The 26094-nt window shown below is 41.4% G+C and overlaps 1 protein-coding gene across 2 annotated transcripts in view; it reads left to right on the plus strand.

Annotated features, from left to right (window-relative positions):
- CERS6 (ceramide synthase 6) overlaps nt 1–26094 on the plus strand; it is a 210552-nt gene that overhangs the window by 52519 nt on the left and 131939 nt on the right. For both annotated transcript variants that reach the window (XM_074967512.1, XM_074967510.1), the window contains exons 2-3: nt 19258–19363; nt 22626–22756. In XM_074967512.1, coding sequence (XP_074823613.1) covers nt 19258–19363; nt 22626–22756 — 237 coding nt within the window. The remainder of the gene's footprint in view (nt 1–19257; nt 19364–22625; nt 22757–26094) is intronic.

Here is a 26094-nt window from a genome sequence, read left to right on the forward strand (position 1 = left end):
ATCAAATCCTCCCTCATTCTTCTCTTCCGCAGACTAAACAATCTCAGTTCCCTCAGCCTCTCCTCATAAGTCATGTGTTCCAGTCCCCTAATCATTTTTGTTGTCCTCTGCTGGACTCTTTCCAATTTTTCCACATCCTTCTTGTAGTGTGGGGCCCAAAACTGGACACAGTACTCCAGATGAGGCCTCACCAATGTCGAATAGAGGGGAACGATCACGTCCCTCAGTCTGCTGGCAATGCCCCTACTTACACATCCCAAAATGCCGTTAGCCTTCTTGGCAACAAGGGCACACTGTTGACTCATATCCAGCTTCTCGTCCACTGTAACCCCTAGGTCCTTTTCTTCAGAACTGCTGCCTAGCTATTCGGTCCCTAGTCTGTAGCGGTACATGGGATTCTTCTGTCCTAAGGTCAGGACTCTGCACTTGTCCTTGTTGAACCTCATCAGATTTCTTTTGGCCCAATCCTCCAATTTGTCTAGGTCCCTCTGTATCCTATCCCTACCCTCCAGCGTATCTACCTCTCCTCCCAGTTTACTGTCATCTGCAAACTTTCTGAGGGTGCAATCCATACCATCCTCCAGATCATTAATGAAGATATTGAACAAAACTGGCCCGAGGACCAACTCTTGGGGCACTCCACTTGATACTGGTGGCCAACTAGACATGGAGCCATTGTTCACTACCCGTTGAGCCCGACAATCTAGCCAGCTTTCTATCTACCTTATAGTCCATTCATCCAGCCCATACTACTTTAACTTGCTGGCAAGAATACTGTGGGAGACCGTGTCAAAAGCTTTGCTAAAGTCAAGGAACAACACGTCCACTGCTTTCCCCTCATCCACAGAGCCAGTTATCTTGTCATAGAAGGCAATTAGATTAGTCAGGCATGACTTGCCCTTGGTGAAGCCATGCTGACAGTTCCTGATCACTTTCCTCTCCTCTAAGTGCTTCAGAATTGATTCCTTGAGGACCTGCTCCATGATTTTTCCAGGGACTGAGGTGAGGCTGACTGGCCTGTAGTTCCCAGGATCCTCCTCCTTCCCTTTTTTGAAGATGGGCACTACATGAGCCTTTTTCCAGTCATCCGGGACCTCCCCCGATCGCCATGAGTTTTCAAAGATAATGGCCAATGGCTCTGCAATCACATCTGCCAACTCCTTTAGCACTCTTGGATGCAGCGCATAGGCCCCATGGACTTGTGCTCGTCCAGCTTTTCTAAATAGTCCCGAACCACTTCTTTCTCCGCAGAGGGCTAGTCACCTCCTCCCCATGCTGTGCTGCCCAGTGCAGTAGTCTGGATGCTGACCTTGTTTGTGAAGGTTTCTATGAGTCTGTCTGAGCAGAACTTGTGGGAGAATTGCCAGTCTGTCATGGGATTTTCTCCCTTGTACCACCAAAACTATATCAAAATCAAATAAAGAACTCATCCCACTTGACTGGCTCCTCACCAAATCGAGCCCATCCACTGAAATCCAGCTGACACATCTCTTGATGGCATCTGCATGTGGAATTACAGAAATTACAGTGCTGAAAACTTTATTGTGCAATGCAAAAAAGTGCCTGAGAGAAAACCATGACATCACAGAGGAAGAAGGTGAGAAACTACTGCAATGAGCTGCTGCTGTGGGTGGGGGTCTGGTGTTCTGAAGGGATTTTCTCTGGAATCTTTTAGAAGGGGGCTGTCTTTCTTATTAGAGTGGAAGTAGAATCAGACCATTATTTGCTAGCAAGTATCAGTGGACTCCATGCTTCTATCAATACAATGATCTGTACCCTGACAAGCTTCTGGGGCACTGTGTCCAATGATCGTTAGTTCCTTGTAAATTTTTGTGTTTAATTAATCATGCCAGTTTTGCATCAGAACTTTAGATGAGCATATTTTCCCTTCCTACAGCTTACAAAATTGAGCTTTTATTAACAACAGAAAAGAAACTAATGTTTGTGCGGCACACTGCCCCGGATCTCCTTGATAGTGCGAACCTTCATGTAGGGAATGAGCCTCTGAAATTCTAACAGTTCAGCTTTTTCGTTGCAGGTGCTAATTACTGTGCATGTGGCTTATATTGCGCCTACTTCTACTTTCCTTCTTTTCAGGAGAAACTCCCATTGACTAACAAGGGATTTTCCCCCCCCCCGGAGGGTCTCACCCTTAGGTGAAACACTTGTGTTTGCTAAATAAAAAGTGAAGTATCCTTTCAGGAATGTGCTGTGCTATCAATATTTTGAGAGGACTCCCACAAAACGTATCCTCTCCCTCCTCCCCCCACCAGCCTTTATAAGCAGAGGCATAAGTTAGAGCTGGTCAGAAATTTTCTGATGGAACACTTTTCCACTGGAAAATCCCATTTAGTCAAAATTGAAATGTTCTGTGGAAATGCATCAATTTCAATGAAGTGTTGTCGGGAATGGTTTTGAGGTTCAGGATAGCATTTCTGGTGAGAACGGGAGAGAGAAATGAGTCTTGCTCTCATATTTCACGTTTTGAAAGACCTAGTTTTTGTTCCTATGTAGATTGAAAACAAATTTCAAAACCTGCAAATATTTTGTAAAATGGAATTGTTGTTCTTCCATCAGCCCTAGTGTAAGTGCTTGTGGAGAAGGACTCCGCTGTTTCCCGTTGAAGCACACATGCTTTATTATAATAACCGTGACCAAGGAGGGAGGAAACATCACTCCTCAAACAAAGGCACTAAGATGCATTTTGCTCAAGATGCTTATACATTGTCCCTGTACTTTATACAGTATATATGGAGTAATAACACAGTGTTCAGCTTGCATTTGAATGGAAGGATGTGCGGTGAAGACGTTGTTGGGGTGCAGTGGAGTAACTGGCTTGGGAAACTTATGTAAGATACCTGCCATTTGATGCAAGCTTGTCCATTCAAAGTCCAAACAAATTTTGCTCTCCAGAAGTCTTGGTAAGAACCTTAGGGACCTCCTCTGTGACGGAGATGGTTTAGAGACCAGAGAATGGAAAACTCAGTCAGAGGCAGAGGAATCCGCCCAAGCTTGCCTTCAGAGTGCTGGTGGAGAATTGTCCCAACGGGTTCATGGGTGCCCCCTCCAGCGCACTGCCATGCTCCTCTCTCATTCTGTATGAAAGAGGCAGACTGCAGTCATGCAGCAGTGCACTGAACTGGTGACTAATTTCAGAGAAAAGGATGTACATTTTCCAAATATTAAAACGTAAAACACAATATCTAAATTGTTAGTTCCAAATCCAAAGCCCAGTGCAGAACGTAAGTAACCAGGCTGTGTGCTGGGTACAACTGTAGATGGATAGAGGAATCCTTTTCCCTGGCAGGGTGGCAGCTGAGCTTGGCCACTGCCACAGCTACATTCGCAGGATTGCAGTAGCCATTGGAGCTGCTGATTACCCCCACCCCCCAGAGTCCCCATATCTAACCCCATGTCCTGCCCCTAAATGGGAGAGTGGTTGGCACTCACTGTGGGGAGTACATCTTTGTTCTGTTCATCTCTGGATTTTTCCCCCTCTGCGCAGCAGGACAGCCTTGGGTCTGCCACAGGTAGGGCCCTCAGAATCCATGGCGGTAGAGAAAGGATGTGCCCCTTAACTTCTTCATTCTGAAGGATCTCAAAGCCCTTCCCAAAATGTGTGTATGCAGGAATCACTTCATGCCTCACTGAACTAGTGCCATTCCTGGGGTGGGCAGGACGTCCCGCAAGTCAGCACCAGTCATGTGATGGACATACTGCATTCTGCATAAGAACATGGGGGCAATTGTGAATTGTGTGCTGGGATCCTTATTGTTTGTTCCGAGTAGACAGACAGACCCATGGTTTCTAAATATCGCATGCAAAAGTTGCATCCTGCTCGCCAATACACATAGTAAACTGCATGGAACGCAGTGTATCTCTCTGAGTGGTGAAGGTTGAGTTAACCAGGCTAGGGCTCGCACCTGAGCTACAGTGGGGTATAGGTACTACCTGATGTTTATACCAAAGTAGAGAGCATTAAGACATGCACCAGATTTAAAACTGGATAAGCAGGCACAACTCCAATGAAGTCAGTGGACTTAGGTTACTGCTAAGTTTTTGTCTCATGAAGTGTCCTGATGAATGGGTCTGTTTCATTGTTCACATTTAAAAATAAACAAACAAAACCACACGTTTTGAAACATTTTCAAATTGGAACCTATTGAATTAAATGTGTCGGCTACAAAAAAAAAAAATTGCTGTGTAGGTCGTAGGTATCTTTCATAGGTTCCAAGGCCAGAAGGGACCATTGTGATTATCTAGTCCAGTGGTCCCCAACCTTTCTTGTGGGAATAGCATATTGCTATTCCCAGAAGACTGTGGCGCGCACCTGACACCCTTCCGCCGAAAAGCGGCAGCGGGAAGAAGTGCCGCTGCCGAAATGCCGCCGAGAAACGGCAACGCTTCTCGGCGGCATTTTGGTGGCGGGGTGTCCTGCAGGTGCACAAAAATGGGCAACGCGTTGGGGACCCCTGATCTAGTCTGACCCCCTGTGTAGCACAGGCCATAGAACTTCCTCAAAATAATTCCTAGAGCAGATCTTTCAGAAAAACTTCCAATCTTAAATATCTGTTCAGAAACAAGCCGCCTCTGCTCTTGGCTCATCTGGGAAGCTAGAGTAATTTAGATAGATGTGCCCTTGTTAGTTGCATGGAACAGATTGTTTTATAAAACAAAACATCCTGACAAGTCAGAATATCATCAGTTACATATCCCTGAAAGCAGTCTGCCCTTTAAAGAGCTGAATACAAGTGAGGAGAGAAAATCTGTTCTGATCCATCTCTGGAAAGGACAATATGTCTTTTCAAAATAGCAGTAGAGATGGGTGGTGCTTTCCCATATGTACTTTTTTTTCTCCTTACTCTTCAGGAAAACAAACCCTGTATAGAAAATAATCAGAGGTTTAACAAAGGGTCCATTTTACACAGGGTTGTTTAGTTGTAATACAGTGGCTTAATTTGTGTTAGGTCTTCCTTTATTGGTTGGCCTTAGCAACTTTTGCAGCCTTTTAACTTGCTAATCACCAGTAGAGTTACTCCCATAGTGCAGGGTGTTAAGGGCTTGTGACTTTGGTGTTTGTTTGGTCCTTGCTGGTCTTTGGTCCTTGTATTAGCCACCGTTCACTACACAGCGGAGGAGGTCGATGCATTTTGGGGAATACTCAAACAAATTCTCCTAATGCATCTGCAGAACGCAAAATCCACTGGCCTTTTCTGAGGGTGTAGAAGGCCCAACCACCATGGAAATACCATGTTCTCAGTGTGCTTGGGGACTTAATAAGCGGTGCATGCTGCAAACCTGGGCCATGCCCCGTGTATTTATGCATAGCATGGATTCACTGGCTCCAAACTCTGCATTGGGGGAGCAGTAGGCTGGGTTCCTGTTCCTGCCTGAAGCCTGCAGTAGCAGCCTTGGAGTGATTCCATGCTGGCTACTTCAGGTTGGGCTCAGGCATTTCCCTGGCAGCACAAGCCTGTTTTTCAGGCTGTGGGCTCTGCTGAGAGGATTTGGCCCGTAACGAGGAGCAAGGAGTCCCTTATTAGTAGGAGTTAGTCAAGATGCAGTGGTTCCAACTGTGTTCAAAAAATGCATTGCATAAAAACCTCAGCAATGTACTGGTCTGATTGTCTTCTTGCTGATGCTGGTGTAACTGCTGTAAAGCTGGTGTAACTGATGGGAGAATCAAGCCCTCTGTGTTTAACACATATGGGGTAAAAGAGGGTGTTACCCAGTATCGATATAGTAGGGCTGTGTTTTATGGGAAGATACTTTTATTAGAGGAATGAAGTGTTAGCCACTGAAATGCAGTATAGCTAGACAAAGAAAAGTGTCATTACTTTAGCAAGACAGGAAGGAGGGATGAAAAAAGTTCATGTGAGACTAAGAAATCACACAAATAGGTCAGAAACTGAAAATAATTCACATCTCTGAGCTCCTGGGAGATGTCTCAAGGTCACAGAGCAGATAGGTCACTTGTCTCGGTCTAGTTAAATTGAAAGGTTTAAATTAAAAATTGAACAACATTCAGAAACCTTCCTGCCATACGGAGCAACACTCAAAGCATATTGTCTGTAAATGGAATTATGGTTTTATCATTTTTTAGGAGCAGTGTGTTTTAAAAAAAATCCAAATGTATATGCTGCCGATTGCTGCTGTTTTCCTGGGTCTGTTTATCTCTCTCCGTTGAGACTTCTGCATTATGATTGTGACTCTTATGGTAGAATTACTAATGATAAACACAGGATTAACATTTTATATATTTAAGATGATTTTTCATGTGTTAAGAGTCTAATATGGGGTTAGATTTTTTACATGTATAATCTGGTACCAAACCCATTGTAACATTAATTGAACACTAATTCAGTGGATGGTTTTTGTTGCAGTCTGTGGCTGGAAATACAATAGAGCTAAACAATAGCTACTGTGTTGTCTTTGGGCACTGAAAAATAATGCGCTAATTAATTTACAGTAGACTTTCCATCTCATATCTCAGGCTGAAAAAGAAGTTGGTTGCTCCTTCATTTTTGGGACTCTTTCTTAATGTCCTGCATGTCTTTGGTTTACTCCATAGTTAAAATGGAGAAAGGATGGTCACAACTTTCCTATGTAAAAATCTTGGGGTTGGTGTCTTGTGCCACAGAATAAAAACAATAGATTTCTGGTTAAATGGATGAGGGTATGAGCAGGACATGTACAGTGAAAAAGGTATAACCTTCCAGATGAGTCGAGTAATTAACAATAATTTTGGGTTGTTTAAAGAAAACCCCTTGCTGTAAACTGGATAACATGTACAGTTGGTCAACTAATATTGTCAAAAAGAAAAGGAGTACTTGTGGCACCTTAGAGACTAACAAATTTATTTGAGCAAAAGCTTTTGTGAGCTACAGCTCACTTCATCGGATGCATGCACTGGAAAATACAGTGGGGAGATTTTATATACACAGAGAACATGAAACAATGGGTGTTACCGTACACACTGTAACGAGAGTGATCAGGCAAGGTGAGCTGTTACCAGCAGGAGAGAGAGAGGAAAGAAAAAAACAAAAAAACCAACAACCTTTTGTAGTGATAATCAAGGTGGGCCATTTCCAGCAGTTGACAAGAACCTGTGAGGAACAGTGTGGCGGGGGGGAATAAACATGGGGAAATAGTTTTACTTTGTGTCATGACACAGCAACTCCCAGTCTTTATTCAAGCCTAATGTAATGGTGTCCAGTTTGCAAATTAATTTCAATTCAGCAGTCTCTCATTGGAGTCTGTTTACTCCATAGTTAAAATGGAGAAAGGATGGTCGCAACTTTCCTATGTAAAAATATTGGGGTTGGGGTCTTTGTAACAGACTCCAACGAGAGACTGCTGAATTGGAATTAATTTGCAAACTGGACACCATTACATTAGGCTTGAATAAAGACTGGGAGTGGATGTGTCATTACACAAAGTAAAACTATTCCCCCCCCCCACTGTTCCTCACACATTCTTGTCAACTGCTGGAAATGGCGCACCTTGATTATCACTACAAAAGGTTTTGTCCTCCTCCCCCTCTGGTAATAGCTCACCTTACCTGATCACTCTTGTTACAGTGTGTATGGTAAACCCATTGTTTCATGTTCTCTGTGTATATAAAATCTTCCCACTGTATTGTCCACTGTATGCATCTGATGAAGTGAGCTGTAGCTCACGAAAGCTTATGCTCAAATAAATTGGTTAGTCTCTAAGGTGCCACAAGTACTCCTTTTCTTTTTGCGGATACAGACTAACACGGCTGCTACTCTGAAACCTGTAATATTGTCAGTTTCTTTTAAAGTTGTTTTATTTTTCAAATTAGTTCATTCCACATTTATATAAACTATGTGAATTTTTTGAATAAAATGTTTATATAATGTACATTACACTAACAGAGCTGTGCAATATTGTACCACTGCCTTCTACTGGACAGAATGCAAACAGTATAATTGTCATAGACCCTATACTGCTAAAAAAGTCCAAGATCATTTTTTAGTACCTTAGGAGTAGGAGGATCTAACCTCTGTCTTCACTGTTGCTGATAAACTCAAAAAAGGCCATGGTGTACAGAACAGTGACCACAGGTGGCTACGGATTTTTTTTTTTTTAATTGTAGAAGCACTATATCAAGCTGCTACAGGAGAGCTTTACAGTGTGCCACTCACATTTAAAGTGCATAAATTTGATAATGAAGGAATTCCTCATTTCCTTATTGTAACTAGAGAAATCCAAGAAATATGCCCAGCTCTTTGTCCTGGTTTTGAGCACTTTTTTCTTCCTTCTCTTCTGTCGCATCCCTTTTTTTAACGAAATACTAATCTTATGGAACTTGGATATGTTTTTCAACAAGAAGAATATAGATCAATAAGTACAACAATAGGAAGCTTTACATTCAGTTTAATTAAAGAGATGCTTTGGTGTGTGAGTTTTGAATTGAAAGAAGCCAACCTGACGTGCTGTCTAACAATAGAGTTGGGTAGTTAGGCAGTACATTTGCCCTAAATGTGGTCTGGAAGAGTTGTACCTTGTACCATCTGGGAATCCACTAGTTGCAAGTACAGGGAAAAACCATATATGGAGTCAAATGGAAGATCTGTAGGTGAAAACTGGCCATGTGTCCCGCCTACAGAAAGTTAAGAGGAAAGTGTTACAGTACCTGAAAATCCCATTAAAATATATCTTTGTTGAATGAAATTACTGGCATAATCGGACCTCTCCTGGCAGCAGATGAATTGTATGTACTGCAGAGCAATTAACAATACATAGTATTTGTTTTATGCAGGGCTCCGACCGAGGTGAATTGCATAAACAGTCTAATCAATAACCCCATATTTGCTAAAGTGTTTAAATATGAGTAGATTGTCAGGTGGTGAAATCATTTATAGTTCTTGGAAGGTCTGAAATGGAAGTTGTACTGCAAGATAGAATCTTAATTTTTGTGATCCCACAATATAATATCTCTCTGCCACAAGTCACATTTTGTAACGGAAGTTTTATGGGTATTATGTACAGGCATTGGAAGAACAAGTGCTCCATAAAGTCAGATTCATTTTATTGGACAACCTTTAAGCCCCATCAACAGATAAATCTGTACTTTAATACGTTACAGAGAATCATACTGGCAGAGTCAGGATATTTCTTCCCCATGCCTTCCCTCATTTGATTATATAAAATTATTTGCTAAATATAGATTTCGCTACTGCTAATGAACATCAGTATCAAAGGATTATGAAGGTCAATATGAACATTTCTAGTTAACCCTGGGATTCAAATCATGTAATTTGTGGCGATTAGTGGCACTAAGATAAGAGGGGTTAGAGCAACTAATAAGGATCACTGTTACCCATAGAAGGAAATGAGAGAGATTCACATAAACCAATCATATCCTTATGGTGAGGCATACCTATTTGCTTTTAAAAACAAAACCTTGTTCTTTGTGCAGTGACATTGGGTGAGATTCTCAGTGGTGTAGACAAGTTAGTGCAGCTATACCAGTTTACATCAGCAAAGGAACTGGTCCATTCATATTTCTGCAGAATAACTTTTTAGAGATATCTCTCCAGCTCACCAGGAGGGATGTTTATCATCGTGACATGCACTGTAATCATAAGAGTGTGGAAAAGCAGCTTTCAGAATACAAAATGTGGTTATGGCATCTGTTATTTAAGGGTCCAATTCTCCAATTTTTATTCAGGCAAAGCTTTCAGTGAATTCAGGGGGAGCTTTGCCAGAGTACAGACGGCAGGGTTGCTGTCTGTTGACAAGCATTGTGGCTGTTACAGTCTGTGAAGGGAAAGTGATATTTATTTAGCTCCTTCTAGAGCAGCAATGAACAAGGATAAAGAAGAGAGAGAAATCGTTTCCCTCCTTCTCAAAACCAAAACTTCATTCCTCTAGCTCAGCAATTTTAAAGTGCAAGAAGGAGATCAAAAATGAGAGAGAGTTATTGAAAAATGAAGTTAATCAAATGCAATTCTGTTTATTTTCTTCTGGGGAAATATTTCCCCATGTTCACAATCTGGTGAAGAGCCTAATTTTGCTGCAGGTATTCCGGGTGTGTATAAGAACAGAACTGGGTTCAGTGTACAGTAGATACTAATGCTGCTGTTTCGTTAGGAGTGTGTGACCTATTCAAAGTCACTTTATGTACCTTCTATTTCCTGCATTCTGTAAAGCTTTTTTGGTACTATGGTAAATAGCTATGAGATGTCACCTACATAGGAGTCAAAGTGCAAGCTGGGGCCGCCTTTAGGCGTTATACGGTATCTGTAAAATACTTGACATATTTAAACTGAGTGCAAAATAATTTTGGAATGCAGAGGCTGAGTGCTGCCCATTCAGACACTGTACACTGAGTTCAGGTCTGCATTATCCGAACTGATAGTAAAAACAGTTCGGCTGGCTACTGTGACTGAGCCAGACTGCTTTTTAAAAGAAAGTTAGAATTTGTGGTCTGGACTTGGTTTAAACGTGGTTTCACCTCCATTCTGGTCTGAGGCTTAATTTGGTACATAGTGGGCCAAATTCTTCTTTCATTTACCCCAGTGCAACTTCACTGACATTAATTGAATTGAGAATTTGGCTTGCAATTACCTTGGACTCACAGGATTAAAAGAAGGGAGTGAGTGGGCTAGATTCTGATGTCTTATTCGCAGTGCATTGTACCTGACTCTGAGTAGTCCCACTGACTTATTGGTATTATAGTAGAACTTCAGAGATACAAACACCTCGGGAATGGAGGTTGTTCGTAACTCTGAACAAAATGTTATGGTGGTTCTTTCAAAAGTTTACAACTGAACATTGACTTAATATAGCTTTGAAACTTTACTGTGCAGAAGAAAAATGCTGCTTTTAGCCATCTTAATTTAAATGAAAGAAGCACAGAAACAGTTTTCCTTACCTTGTCAAATCTTTTTTAAAACTTTCCCTTTTTTTTAGTAGTTTACGTTTAACACAGTATTGTACTGGACAGTATTTGTTTTTTTTGGTCTCTGCTGCCTGATTGCATACTTCTGGTTCCCAACGAGGTGTGTGGTTGAACGGTAGTTCATAACTCTGGTGTTCATAACTCTGAGGTTTTACTGTACTTGTGGAGGAAGGTGCCGCACAGCAATTGTAAAGTGGCAGAATTGCCTTCACTGAATGGTGACATAGCAGAATACATTCATTTGGGAAAACACTGGCATTTCATACTGGCATTAGAATTTTTAAGCTTGAACTCTGAAGTTTGGTTTAGGCATACAGGTTAAAGTTTTATCACAAAGAACATAGTGATGACATGCAGATCACTGATAAAGCTTTTTTTTTTTTTCTTTTTCCAAAGGTAGCTGACCACACAAATTTAGGACACCACTGATTAAACTTTATAAACATTTTAACCTTGGAAAACAGGGCATAATACTGCAATGGAGGCAAAAGTGAGAGAGGTACAGTGTGAATTCCTTGACTTTTTTTGCATAGAAAAACACTGCAGTAAAAAAATCTCTTAAATTTCACTAGATGCTCCAAATGCACATGAATTACATGTGCACACGCAGCTGGGTGAAAATTTTTGGATGAATAGTGTATTTGTTGAAAAACACAGTTTCGGTTGATTCAAAGCTATTCGTGAATTTGCCAAATAGATTTCAACCAATTTTTTTTTGTATTGGTTAGAGTCACAAAATGCCTGGAGAAGGAGGAGACAATACTGCCTACCTACCTTGTGACATTTAGCCCGATAGTTAGGGCACTCACTTGGATGTATGAGACCTGTGTTCAGTTTCCCACTCCTCTTCGTGTTGTGCAGGGATTCGAACTTGGAGTGCCCCAACCACTAGGTTGTAGGTTATTCTCAGTTAGGGCTTTCTTAACAGCGGTGCTGGACCGCGGGGGAAGGGGGCCATGGCTCCATCATTTTAAAACATGGGAGGGATATGCCCTCTTACTTTTTACCTGCCTTAAGGGTGAGCAACGAGTGGGGGGAGAGGAGTGAGCGGGGGTGGGGCCTCAGCGGGAAGAGGCGGAGCGAGGGCAGGACCATGATTTGGGCGCTGGGGGCTCCTCCACTTCTAGGGGCTTATGGCACTCCTGTTTCTTAATCTCTCTATTGAGGCTGTTTTACTTTGTAATAATTTAAATACTCGTTGCTGTAGGACCCTAACCCTAACCCTAACCACATGACCGTAGAATGATTCTTTCTTTCACTCTGTGTCCCAAAGCCTATTCAAGTATTTTTATAAAAAATCAATTATTCACCCAGCTCTTCCTGCACACATGTGGATTGTTGTATGAAATATTTAAAAATGCCATGCAAAACACTACTGTTAGATTTGCACGAATCCCTTCATATTACCATTTTTAATACATGAATTTAGTCCCCAATTTTTGATTAATAATCTATTATTAAATTTCATAAACATGCTTTAACTTTCTCAAGAGCAGGGGAATAAAAACGAGGGCATGCCAGGATAGAGACAAACTCACTTTTCACCATACATGCTTTGGTAGCAGCCAAATAGCAAACTATGCCTTGAGTGATTTAGACAGCAACAAACTGTGTACACTGTACAACTTCCCAGAATGTCTTGCTGTCCTTTGTGGAAACTTTCTATAGAATTTAAAAGGCATGAAACCAATAGTCTATAGAAATTACGTATTTGCTAAGGAAGTTATGAAAGTTTGTCAGGCACTCAGACGCTGCAGTAATGGGGGGGCTGAACACATTCCTAATTTAGTTCCTGTTTCTTTTGTGGCTGTAATAAGCACAGTCGAAATGTATTTTTCCCCTTTACTTCAGTCCCTTATTTTTAAAGATTAAAGAAAATTTCCTGATCTAGAGCATATATCTGTCTTGGACAGTGCGTGTAACTGAATTTTAGTCTCCTCTTTTTTTAATTTTAGGCTTATACTCGGCTTGCCCTTTACTATATTTTTCCCCAGCATATTAATTAGCAAGGCTGTCATCTTAAAATTGTACTTGCAAGTGGCTCACAGAGGGTTCAGTGAAGATTGTATCAGCATGACACTTGCTGCAGTTACACCTTGTAAAGTTTTACTCCCTCGGGCTATTTTAGCCGGCTTTTGACTCTTACAAATTGAACACATTTTGGGGTCACATACTCTCTGCAGTAATACTTTGCCATCTGATTTACATTTTCTCAGAACAATGTCATTTCTTCACTCACCTGACAGGTAGGTAGTCAAAAGCCAGCTTTGGCACTTATAATCAACCAAGAGACTTTAGTGAAGGGAAAAAAAAACTTTTCAAATGTTTAGAAAATCTGCCTTTGAAATGATCTTATTTTTATTTGTACTTAGTTTCATGTCTCTGGATGCTGCCATCAGCAATTAAGGCTCAGAGCGTGTTCCTTTGTGAGCCTGACAAGTGAAAAAGTTGTCTGTCTTTTTATTTTTATTCCACCCACAGTCCTTCTCTATTTTGTCTCTATTTATAAATGATGCCTCTTTTGAAGGTTTTATAAAATTAGCTTGGATGCTGATTGACTTCTCTTAGGGCAATCAAAAGAATTTCTTTAATTTTAAATGGTTTTTAGAATAATTTCTGAATTCAGATGCTAAGATTCCCAGCCTCTCAGAAAAGTAGCATCTTTAGCAAGAAATAAGAGGATGTCTACAAAAGCTTTAAAAACATATATTAGAGGTGGGAAATGAAGTTTCTGAAATAAATATCCACATGTGTTTTGTTATATCCTCAACTGCATTTAGCTGATCAGATAAGTGGTAGTCAGCACTGCTGTTATTCCATCTGTGTCTGGCTAGAGAATGAAACCTTTTTTCCCCTTTCCTTTGTCACCTTGAGCTTGAATACTGCAAGACTCTTTACTTGGACTGCACCTTAAAACCATTTGGGAAATTAGGCTCATCCAGAATCTGGGTGCACATCTGCTAAGTGGGGTTTCTCGATGGAGTTTCTCTATTAGACAAGTGCTCTGTATTCTGCATTAGCTGTCTGTTGGTTTTAAGTAGGGCTGTCAAGCGATTTAAAAAATTGTGATTAATCGCACTGTTAAACAATAATAGAATACCATTTATTTAAATATTTTTGGATGTTTTCTACATTTTCAAATATATTCATTTCAGTTGCAACACAGAATATGAAGTGTACGGTGCTCACTCTTAGGGGGCTTATTCCTTCACCCACTTACTTCCCTGGTCCTTCTCGCATGAACAGAGAGCAACAATACCCGAAGTCCAAAGGTGCAAACAATTCGATGTTTATTGGGGTGAACTTCCAGCAAGCATGATTCCAGTTTCCTTCCTCTGTGTCCCCCTTCCCAGCTCTGACACCACAGAGCCTTACCTGTGGCCCTGTTCCCATTCCTGCCCTTAGCAGGACATGATTCCAATTTCCCCACCCTCATTCCCTGTTCCCATTTTCCCCCCACCCCACACACACTTCCTGATTGACTGCAGACTATATAGTAAAACTTGAGTTCAGCTTAGATATACCTTAACCAATCATTTTACTGAAATTTAACTAACCAATCCTAACATATTGTAACATGATTATTTAACCAGTTATATCCCACCACCTTAATTAGTTTACACCCAGCAAAATTAATTATACAGCAGACAGAAACAATCATAGAACCAGACAGAGATTATACAGACAAACAATAGGGAAATGGGGACTACAGTGATAGAACAACAAAGAAACGAGGAAAAAGAAAAGGAGTATTTGTGGCACCTTAGAGACTAACAAATTTATGTGAGCATAAGCTTTCATGAGCTACAGCTCACTTGATCGATGAAGTGAGCTGTAGCTCACGAAAGCTTATGCTCACATAAATTTATTAGTCTCAAAGGTGCCACAAGTACTCCTTTTCTTTTTGCTAATACAGACTAACATGGCTGCTACTCTGAAACCTGCTACAAAAGTGCCGTGCAAATGCCTGTTCTCACTTTCTGGTGACATTGTAAATAAGAAGAGGGCAGCATTATCTCCTGTAAATGTAAACAAACTTGTTTGTCTTAGCGATTGGCTGAACAAGAAGTAGAACTGAGTGGACTGGAAGGCTCTGAAGTTGTACATTGTTTTGTTTTTGAGTGCAGTTATATAACAAAAAAAATCTACATTTGTAAGTTGTATTTTCACCACAAAGAGAATGCACTACAGTACTTGTATGAGGTGAATTGAAAAATACTGTTTTTGTTTACCATTTTTACAGTGCAAATATTTGTAATAAAAATATACTTTGATTTCAATTACAACACAGAATACAATATCATAGAATAATAGAATATCAGGGTTGGAAGGGACCTCAAGAGGTCATCTAGTCCAACCCCTTGCTCAAAGCAGGACCAATCCCCAACTAAATCATCCCAGCCAGGGCTTTGTCAAGCCTGACCTTAAAGACTTCTAAGGAAGGAGATTCCACCACCTCCCTAGGTAACGCATTCCAGTATTTCACCACCCTCCTAGTGAAAAAGTTTTTCCTAATATCCAACCTAAACCTCCCCCACTGCAACTTGAGACCATTACTCCTCGTTCTGTCATCTGCTACCACTGAGAACAGTCTAGATTCATCCTCTTTGGAACCCCCTTTCAGGTAGTTGAAAGCAGCTATCAAATCCTCCCTCATTCTTCTCTTCCGCAGACTAAACAATCTCAGTTCCCTCAGCCTCTCCTCATAAGTCATGTGTTCCAGTCCTCTAATCATTTTTGTTTCCCTCTGCTGGACTCTTTCCAGTTTTTCCACATGTGTGTGGGGCCCAAAATATATCTATGAACATGTAGAAAAACATCCAAAATATTTAATAAATTTCAGTTGGTATTCTATTGTTTAATAGTGCAATTAAAACAGTGATTAAGGTGATTAATGTTTTAATCATGATTCATTTTTTTGAGTTAATAGCAAGAGTTAACTGCGATTAATCAACAGCACTAATTTTAACCTATAAAGCTCTAACTGACCTGATATCTGACCATCTAAATATTTGTCTAGATTAAGGATTTTAGTGCTGTGAGCACCTGCAAAACTTATAAAATGCCTTGGATCCACATACACAGCCTTTGTCCACACTAGGAAAAAAATTAGAAGAACAGTCTACTGTTGGTGCAGCTCCCCTTGTGGTAGCCGTGAAAACTATACTATAGATGAGGCCCAGGCATTTAAACACTGTCCTTTCTCGGAGCAGGGGCCCTGTCCACACTAAACTACACTTCCATCACTGTTACACTGGTGAAACTGTACTATTGGCAGAGGGTGTGTCCAAAATTTGCCAGTGAAGAGACAACGAAAAATGTTTGTAACCGTGCAAAAGTATTACCAGCATGGCTGCAGCTGCATTTATTCCAAGCAGTTTACACCGTTGTTGCATTCTACCCCAGGAATCTACACCATGGCAGTGCCCGTACAGATTGAAAGCCTGATGTTTCAGTGATACCCGTTGCTATTGACCCTCCAAGTGCAATCCAACAAGTCTATTGTTAAGACTTGAATGAGTTCTCTGGCAAAGGCTTTGGAGCCGTTCTAATATATCTCTTGTAAATGATAAATACTTCACTGTAGATATACAACTTCTATTTTACAAGTAGAAAATGAGTCAAGGCAGAAGAGCTACAGCTCCACTCTCCTCTCCCATTGAACTCAATGGTGAAACTCCCATTGACTTTGCTGTTGAAGGATCAGATCCTAAGGCAACGTATTTAAACTACATGTAGCCTTGTTCTCCTGGTTGATGCTACAGTCACTGACAATATGATTAGAACATGATTCCTACAACTGATGCAGATTTTATCCAAACTAATAAATATAAGAGAAAATGCAAGTCAAATGATAAAATATGGAAATTAAGTAATCACAGTGGGGGTTTCTTTTCAGTCCATGAATATCTACCAAAAATGACTTCAGGCTCTAGCATTTGCTTTCAGACGCAAATGTTGCAGGATGAAATATGAATTTTTTGTGACAGAACTGTTCCTCAGAGCACCATGAAACTGTAAATGTAAACAACCTATTTTGAATGCATATTTCTTCTGACTCACTGTCTATTTACTTAAAAAAAAAAATTAAAGGAGGCACATGCTGTAAACTTGTGAACCTGTTAAAGGTTGAACTAGAATCTGAAACCAATCAGTTTTCTTTAACCAACATCATTGCTGTGGTCAATGCAATGAGATTTATTTTGCATCATCTATGTTCTCTTTAGGAAAACACAATTTTTGCTCAAAACAGTCTTAGCATGGTGTTTAAATATTGATAAGAATTCCACATTTGCTCATGAGAGGCTGCAATCATATTCAGGGGCATAAGCACAGAGCTATTTCTTAGCTACTTAGTGTGCTGTTTTTTGTTACTTTGTTGAATTTTTAGGATATTATGAAAATTCTTTAAAGGGAAACTGAGAATCATTCAGTATATTCAAGCACAAAGTACCTAGAAGCTTGGGGAACTGGATGGTTTTGATGAGGGGCCGTGGAATACAACTCTCACCTCAATTATTTATTATTTGTATCACTGTAATGAATAGGCACCCCAGTCATGGACCAGGCCCCATGTGTGCTAGGTGCAGTACAAACGCAAAACAAACAAATGATCCCAGCTCCAAAAAGTTTACAATCTAAGGGAGAGTTTACAATCTAAGATCTGTGATTTACATTTGAACCATAGTTTTTTGCATGGGGATACGTTTTTCATTGCCTGGATTTTAGCCAGATAACTTAAAACAGCCTTGTGTGAGCAATGGAAAAACTATAGGAATATTTTCCTCTTTATTTTCAAGAATGTTATTGGGTGAAATGCAGCACTCATCATAAAGTATATATAATTGTAGTCGTTCTGAGCATGTTAACAGTTGGACTTGAGCTTGTAGGAGGAGATGAACTTTGAGCCATGTAACATCACAAGGTATAGCTGATCTCCATACAATTCATGTATGGGCAAGCTAACAATGAGCTACATTGTATTTAGTGTACAAGGGGAAACTCCATTAATGGAGCTCATTAATATGAACAATTTATCGTAAATACAAGGAATGTTCCTATTCCTTAGCTATGGAGCTACATAGCTAATCTTTATATTATGCAAAATGGGTTTTATGTAAAAGTAACTATTTATAAGCTATGCAGAATTATTGATTGGTTTTACTGGTGGGCACATGGTCAGGTGGGTGCCGTACGACTTCCACAAGCTGGTGGTCCTGGGCTGTCAACAGTTACATCAGGGGTGAGTGTGGGCAAGCCCGGGACTGGAACACTGGCCAGCTGGGTGGGTGTGGGGGGAGGGCAATGCCGCCCAGAGCTGCCAGCCTGGCAGGGACGTCCAGGCAGCAGGGCTTGCCCCTGCGGAGATAGTGGGCCAGCCCCAGGGCCCCCCCATTCCCACGGGCACAGATGGTGGCTACGCACCTTCTCTCCTGCTGGTAGGTGGTCAGAGGGCTCTATGTCCAGGGGAGCCCCCAGACTCCGAAACTCCTCCCTGTGTAGCCCAGCCAGGCTCCAGGCTAGGAGCTGGTCTCGTGCCCTGTGCCCCACGCTGCTTTTCAAAAACTAAAAGAAAGGGTATCCAGGGTGCTGTTTTCCCTAAGGCCAGGCTGGGTTTTACCTTTTGTGGATTTGTGCCTCAGATCCATGCATTGGCAGAAGATTTTTTTAGGATATACTTTTTCTATTGGAAACTGTCAAGGAAGTGGCCCCAAGCCATTTTGAGTTAGATTAAATCGTTTATGTTTGTAGATTATGTAGGTATTTACTGAGTTGTGTTGGTCAAGCAAGTTTGAGGCTGTCAGACGATAAAAGCTGTGTCTGACTATCCAGGGCACAAAAGCAGTTCTGTGTTCATAGCTAACCTGGGGTCTAGTTAATTAATGAGGCAATAAGGTGGGGGAGAAAATATTATGTTTTGCATGCCTGTTGCACACAGTAGTCTCCTCATGGTGCTCTGCTCTTTCCGTGTGCTCTTCTTTTCCGATGATCCTTCTCCCACTCTTAGTTCTGGTCTTTTTTTCATGCCTCCCGCTAGTGCTTTGAACAGCTCCCCATTTCACGTACTCGATGGTGTTACCCTTCCTTCTTCAAATCCCCCCCTTAAAACGTTCTTATTCTGTGATGTTTTCTTCTATTGATGCACACCTGTACATACTTGCATTTGAACTATTATTCTGTGTATTGCAGTTATCTGACACTATAGAAATTTCAGGACAGGGACCATGTCTTCTTTTTAATGTTTTAATATTTATGGCATGTCACTGATAACAGATCCAGCAATAAATAATCTCATTTGATTTTCTTTCCTCTTTGTTTTGTCGTAGGTTTATAGCTAAACCCTGTGCCTTAGGTCTTAAAGTCCAGGCCAATGGACCACAGAAAGCCCAACCTAATGCTATTCTGGAAAAAGTTTTCACTGCAATTACAAAGGTACAGTATTTACCTAACATGTTTGTTTTATAAAAGGTGATATGATGCTTTAACATTGATCCGCGTATAGTAAGATAATTTCAAGTCAAGCCAAAGAACTATTAAGATTTCACAGTTAAAGATTTCACAGTTAAAAGCAGAAAATGCAAATGTAAAGATTCTATTACCCATGCTAGCTTTGCAACTTGGCCAAGCCCTTCTTGGCATACATGTTAGAACATGACAGTAACATACCAAGCTGCACATTTAACCTGAAAAACTGTAATAGAAAATACTCCATAGGTATCATGTGGCTGCTTATATTAACATTCATTTTTGTATTTTAATTTTTTTTGTGGCAGGAGGGCAGAGGGGGTTGGACAAAGAGGGGAAAATGTTAGTCTTTATCAGTAATGTTAGCATGTCAATGTTCCAGATTTGGATTTGGGTTTCACACCTCTCAGGTGAATTGGGAAGGATGGGGTGCTATTGGTTGGCTGATGTCTATTTGTATTGTGATGGCTATTCTTCGCATCCGAAAAAACTAGGAAAATAATTTTTAACAATGCATTTTTGGAAGTTGTGGAATTCTGAAGGATACAGCAAAATGATAGGGAAGCCCTAAATTCATTTTTGCCCTTTGTACAGCTATTTTTTCTTGCCCTTCAGATAAGGCCTGTGGGTTTCCATGTTTGTGGATTTTGTTGGTAAAATGTTTACAGATTATCCCAGCAGTTCCTGGCGTTGATTAGGCTAGGCAGTGAGAATGCGGTGATGATCAGGTGTCGTTATCCTCATCTAAAGATCTTCGCATATGCCCACTTTGGACAGATATCACGAAAGGAAGCTTTCCTATGCTTTTAGTCATTCTTCCCATTTTACATTAACACCAACATGCAGCTGAACACAGCACTACATCTCAGCTGCCCTGTGGCTTTGCAGACGTCTTTCACAAAGAACAAAATCATGATTTCATACAGGCCATTTTGTCAGGGTTAAAGTTACCAGAGGGGGTGTTGAAGAGGATGAAATATGACAGGAGAGCTCTAGGTGCTTGTCTCCTGCCTACGTGTCTTGCGTCAGGGGAACTGATCTTCTTGGTTTGGTAGTCTACCCTTCTAATAAGCGTAGGTGCCATGCTCACCATTGCATTGGTTCATTTTGGCAGCATACTTGCAGAGGCTAGATCAGATACACCTGCCTGTCTGAAAGGCCCACTACATCTACTGTCTCTTGGATTCAGGGGGGAAGAGAAGGTGTCTTAGAATAATAGACTCAGAGATCCTGTAGAAAAATACAGGACTTCTGTGTTAAGATTTAGTCTAATTCCTGCTGAGTTATGTTAGCTGGTGCGTAGAACTAGCTCCAGCGAGAATATAATGGAGAACGGGAAGCCCTCTTAGAGCTGCAAAGGAATGTAGATACTTACACTGTGGCAAGGAGCAGGCTGATGAACCTCTGGCAGGTGCTGGAACATCATTTTCATGCTCACTAGTCCAGTGGTTGTGGTGTGAACCACAAGTTGTGTGATGTCTGGCTTAGTGCAATGACTGTACAGAGCAGGGGGCTGATTTCCAGGCCCTCCCCCCATCCTGGTAGTGCTGTTCGGCCAGCCACACTTATAAATCACCGCCAGCAAGTTGGTCATTTTTGCTACATGCCAGATGCTACAGTCGTACCCAGGCAAAACTCTCATTGGCTACAGTGAATGCTGTGCCTGAATAAGCCCTATGAGTCTCGACTCCAAATTACTTTTTAAAAAAGGAAAACAAATCTCTGAACTGGTTAAAATTAAGCTTTAGAGAAAAAATACCCTTTTCTCCCTTGTTCCCTTCTCTGGGGACTCAGATAACAAATTTCAACCTGGAGGGGATTTTGTTTCAGGTTTATTAATCCATGGAATTTTAGGAGTTTATATAGTGGAAACTTTCACACAGTCTTAACTATAGCAGCACTTGCATTTCATCCACCATATCAAATTGGCTTATAGGAGCAAATCTTATCCCCAGGAAAACAGATGCACAGAGTGAATTCTCAGGATAATTTTTTTAAAATGTGATGGGGGATATTGGAATGTTCTTAGAGTGGAATATTGTACATGGAGCATCAACAGACAATTTGAAATGTATCCTCTTCCCCTGTTTCCCATGTAGTGAATTTCAATTTTCCCTTGCCTTATATGTGCTACAGTATGCAGAGTAACTTCTGCTCCAATGTAGTAACAGTCAGTTTGCTGCTGTTGAAAATGACTACTTAAAGCTAATTTTACTGAGCACGTCTGTCTCAGTTGCTAAGGTGACTTCCTTTGAAGTTGCCACTTTAAAAATAGAAAGTGTAGTTTTTGAATATTAACGTACAGGAAAATGTATTTCTCTGTGTCAGTTGAAGAGTCCCCTTGGTCATGTCAACAGTTACATCACTTGCACATACACAGAGGGATGAAAGAGACAAGGCTCATGCTGTGAGAGGTTTTGCAGGCCCCATTGCTCAAGGAGTGTATAGCATTTGGTAGGCAGGGAGTGCTAGAGAGGAGGTTGCAGAAAAGGTTTCAGTTATAACTAGGCGTGGAAAGATTAGATTTGTCCTGTAAATGTCAGAAAATGTTGATTTCACCAAACACACGCTCTGCTGAAGAAATATATTTCCATTGATACTAATCAAACGTAAGGAAAATGCTGCCTGAGGACCTAATAGAGTTTGATTTAAGGATATTTATTTTGTATATTCTGATGTGGTGTTGACAATTTGTGTTTTTAATGATTATAAAACTTTTCGAATCTCAACATCTACTGTCATTAAATAATTGTCTGATCACTCCCTTGTCTGACTCACCTTTAATTTTGTGCAACTGTGAAAATTTAAAGAGACGAAAAATGAAAAAAAAGATTAAAAATAAATATTAATATTACTCATCAAACTGATATTTAGATATATATATAAAATTGAATTCTGCCAAGTCGATTTGAAACCTCCTGTTTCCCCAATAACTTTTAAAATTTCTCTATGTAGCTGCATTGCCTTAGCCCCTTTTAGTAGAGTACTATATTTGATTATACATCCACCATCAGGTGTTTGTATGAAGACACTTTTCCTTACTTCCAGTTGTCAATGAGGCTGACAGAGAGCTAGGGTAGAGCCCGTAAGTCCTAGTCGTACGGTAGGATTGAGTTCTTTCTGACCAGACTTGGGGGGGTGTGGGGTTTAAATTTAAAACAATATTATGATATTGGTTATGAAGCTAAAAGGCATCTGCAGTCATTTGATCACTTTTTTTGTTCTGTAGCATCCAGATGAGAAGAGACTGGAAGGCCTCTCCAAGCAGCTGGACTGGGATGTACGCAGTATTCAGCGTTGGTTTCGACAAAGACGCAACCAGGAAAAGCCCAGCACTCTTACAAAGTTCTGTGAGAGCATGTAAGGAGCTGTGTTCTTTCTTGCATGTTTTACTGTGTGCTTCCTTTAAATGCCCTGGTTGCAATGTTTCTCCCCAAAATGAAGGAATTAATTTATCCTTGAACTGAGAGAATCTTCTTTTCTCAAAGGAAATCAGATAGATAGGCACCTGAAGAGCACAGAGAAAGAACAGACTGAAAGGATCCTTTAGAACAGAGGTGGGCAAACTACGGCCCGTGGGACCGTTCTGCCCGGCCCCGGGAGGCTCGCCCCGGCCTCTCCCCTGCTGTTCCCCCTCCCACGCAGCCTCAGCTCACTGCGCTGCTGGCACAACGCTCTGGGCAGCAGGGCTGCGAGCTCCTGGGGCCACGCAGCTGCAGAGCCCAGCCTGACCCGGAGCTCTGTGCTGCGCGGTGCATGGCATGGCTGCCTGTCCTGGTGCAGCCGTGCTGCCAGCCACTGGCGCTCCAGGCAGCGCGGGGACTGGGCAGGGAGCAGGGGAGGGGGCATTGGATAGGGGGCAGGAGAGTTCGGGGGTGTGGTAAGGAGCTGGGGGTGTGGATAGGGGTTGGGGCAGTCAGTGGGCGGGGAACAGGGGGATTGAATGTGGGCAGGTGTTCCGGGGGCGGTCAGGGAGAAGGGCTGGTTGGATGGGGCAGGGGTCCTGGGGGTGGGGGCAGTCAGGAAGGAGAGGGGGGTTGGATGGGGCTGCGGGGGGCAGTTAGGGGTGGGAGGTCTGGGGATGGTCAGGGGATAGAGAGCGGGGTGGGTGATGGATAGGGCAGGGGTCCCGGGGGGGCCATCAGGGAACAGGGGGTTTGGATGGGGCAGGAGGGCCGGGGGGGCCATCAGGGGGCGAGAAGCAGGGGGGGTCAGATAGGGGGCAGGGGCCAGGCCATGCCTGGCTGTTTGGGGAGGCACAGCCTCCCCAACCAGCCCTCCATACAATTTCTGAAACCCGATGCAGCCCTCAGGCCAAAAAATTTGCCTGCCCCTGCTTTAGAATCTTGTTGAAACAATGCATGTAGATTAAACTGTGGGAAGTTTAGAGATACTAGAACACAGAAAGGGAAACGAGACTGATGATGCAAAGTTATGGGCATGGCAGGCTGGTTCTTTGGGGCGAAATCACTTGAAAAAATTATTTATAGCTATGAGATGAGATATTCATCTTTATATCACAGTTTTGAAGCAATATAATTTTGAAAGAAGCTAGAGATGTGGAGGCGGACATAAAGACCTATTGGGTCATCTAGCCCATCCCTGTTATCGGTGCAGGATGGTTTCCTGTTCTGTCATTTTGTAGCACTTTTTCTGATCCAGATTTAATAACTCTGAGCAATTTAAGCCCCCACCACTTCCTTTGGGAGGTTATTCCGCAATGTACTTGAGTTTACTTTCAAGAAATCTTTCCTGATGCCTGTTCACTTTAAAACCAGATCTTCTGACATTGAACCTTTGCTAGATAGAACCCCATTGTTTTTAGAATCTAAATTACATTTCCATTCTGTATTAAGCATTTTAATGCTTAATCTGTACTGAAAGAGCCTTGAAAATTAAATCTACTTAAAATATTAGAGCAATTTTTTCTTAAAAGGAACTAAGTGATAGATCGTTACCTTATAATGAATGTGAAGGGAGAACATTATTCTGTTGCTTTCTTCTGATTCATTCCAAGAACCAGCCCAGTGGTACCAAGGTAACATGTTGCTCTATAGACATGGAAGATCACACGTTTGAGGCAAGATTTACTCCCTCCGGGTCGGGAGATGTGAGAAGCACTGTGGCAGCAGGAAAGAAATATTGGGCATACAATTTCCAGGACACCTTTCTGGTCCACCAGTCAGATTATTGCTGGCTCAAGAATCCACTTGTGCATCCTGTTAGCCGGGGGAAAGCTGTTAAGTAGCACATGTCAGCAGAAATAGAAAAACCTAGTCTGGAGTTGAGAATAAAATGTTAAAGAGGCTCCTGAGAATCCTTAGGTGATTTTAAAATACTGTTAATCAGTGTCAGCAGGGTTTTGCTTGTTCAGCAGACCTTACTGTCGCTGCATGTTTCTCTTCTGTATTTTATATTCTTTCTCTATTTAGGGTTTCCTCAACTCTGCTTTATCATTCACTCCTCTGCAGGATGGGTCAGAATCTGGCTCTTAAAAATAATAGTTGATTCATCTGGACATTTATTCTGAAAACAAACACAAATGTGGTACACTAATAGCAGCCTTTTATTTATATTGAGACCAGGACTGCATGAGGGGTGAAAGTCTGGAGGTGTTTCTGTTAAACAGATTGGCCATCTAAGCTCAGAGAGCTGGAATGATTGGTCATATAAAACATGACAAATTGTGCCAGTGCAATTGCCTGTTAGATAAACAGAGGCCCTTAATCATCAGAGCTCTTAATGCGTTTCCTTCATATTTACAGCTAAAATCCATTGTTTTAATATTTAATAATACCAGAGTAAGATTCTGGATCTTTTTGATGGCAGAAGCTGGTGATCTTAATCATTTTAATTTGCAGAAGAATCACATTTTGTTGTTCATGACTTCAGTTAATTTTCCCCCGGGATTGTAATTTGTATACTGTCCCCTTAGCACCTGGGAAAGGACAGGGATCTTAACAGCTTTCTAGACCTTTGCTACTGTTTGTACATTGTATTTTTGGTACTTTGATGTATGGTTCCATAACTTGGGTCAAATTTTACTCTTTTTTTGCACTGTTGGGCTTGAACCAGTGTAACTGGGAGTGGAATTTGGCTCTTCATTCTGCAAGTGGAAGGGAAGCACTGAAGAGTTTGCAGCTGAATTCAACACAGAAAGATACTTGTAGAGTACTCATTTCGGGGCAGGTTCATCATTGACTTACAGCTTATGCAGTTCCATTGATTTCACTGGGGGTAATTGGTGCTGAATTTGAGCTATGTTGGGCAAAAGGTGTCTGAAGCATGGACAATGCTGCTGGGAAAAAAAGTGCAGTAATGAGATAACGTCTTTTTGGGGGGAGAAGTGACTTAATTTTTTTTTACAAATTCTCAGTAAAAAGTGCAAAAATGAGACCATGATGTAATGTAACAGCAAGACAGTTAATCTATTCCAACAAAATTAAGTGCCAGTTTCATTCAAGAGTCATTGGGCGAACTCATAAAATATAGATATTTAATAGCAATAATAATAATACATGCAGCTCCAAAAGGAGCAAGATGACATCTGTGGTAAATATTAACAGTTGAATAGAGGCTCAGCAGAGTACTGAGTATGGGTCAGTTTTTGTCTGCATGTGATTCCAAGTGGCTGTTGCCTGTGTTATCCGAGGGCAGAAATTGGCCACACATGCACAGGTAGTGTGAGGATATACTCT

Source organism: Natator depressus, chromosome 11 (assembly GCF_965152275.1).
Source record: "Natator depressus isolate rNatDep1 chromosome 11, rNatDep2.hap1, whole genome shotgun sequence".
Lineage (NCBI taxonomy): Eukaryota > Metazoa > Chordata > Testudines > Cheloniidae > Natator > Natator depressus.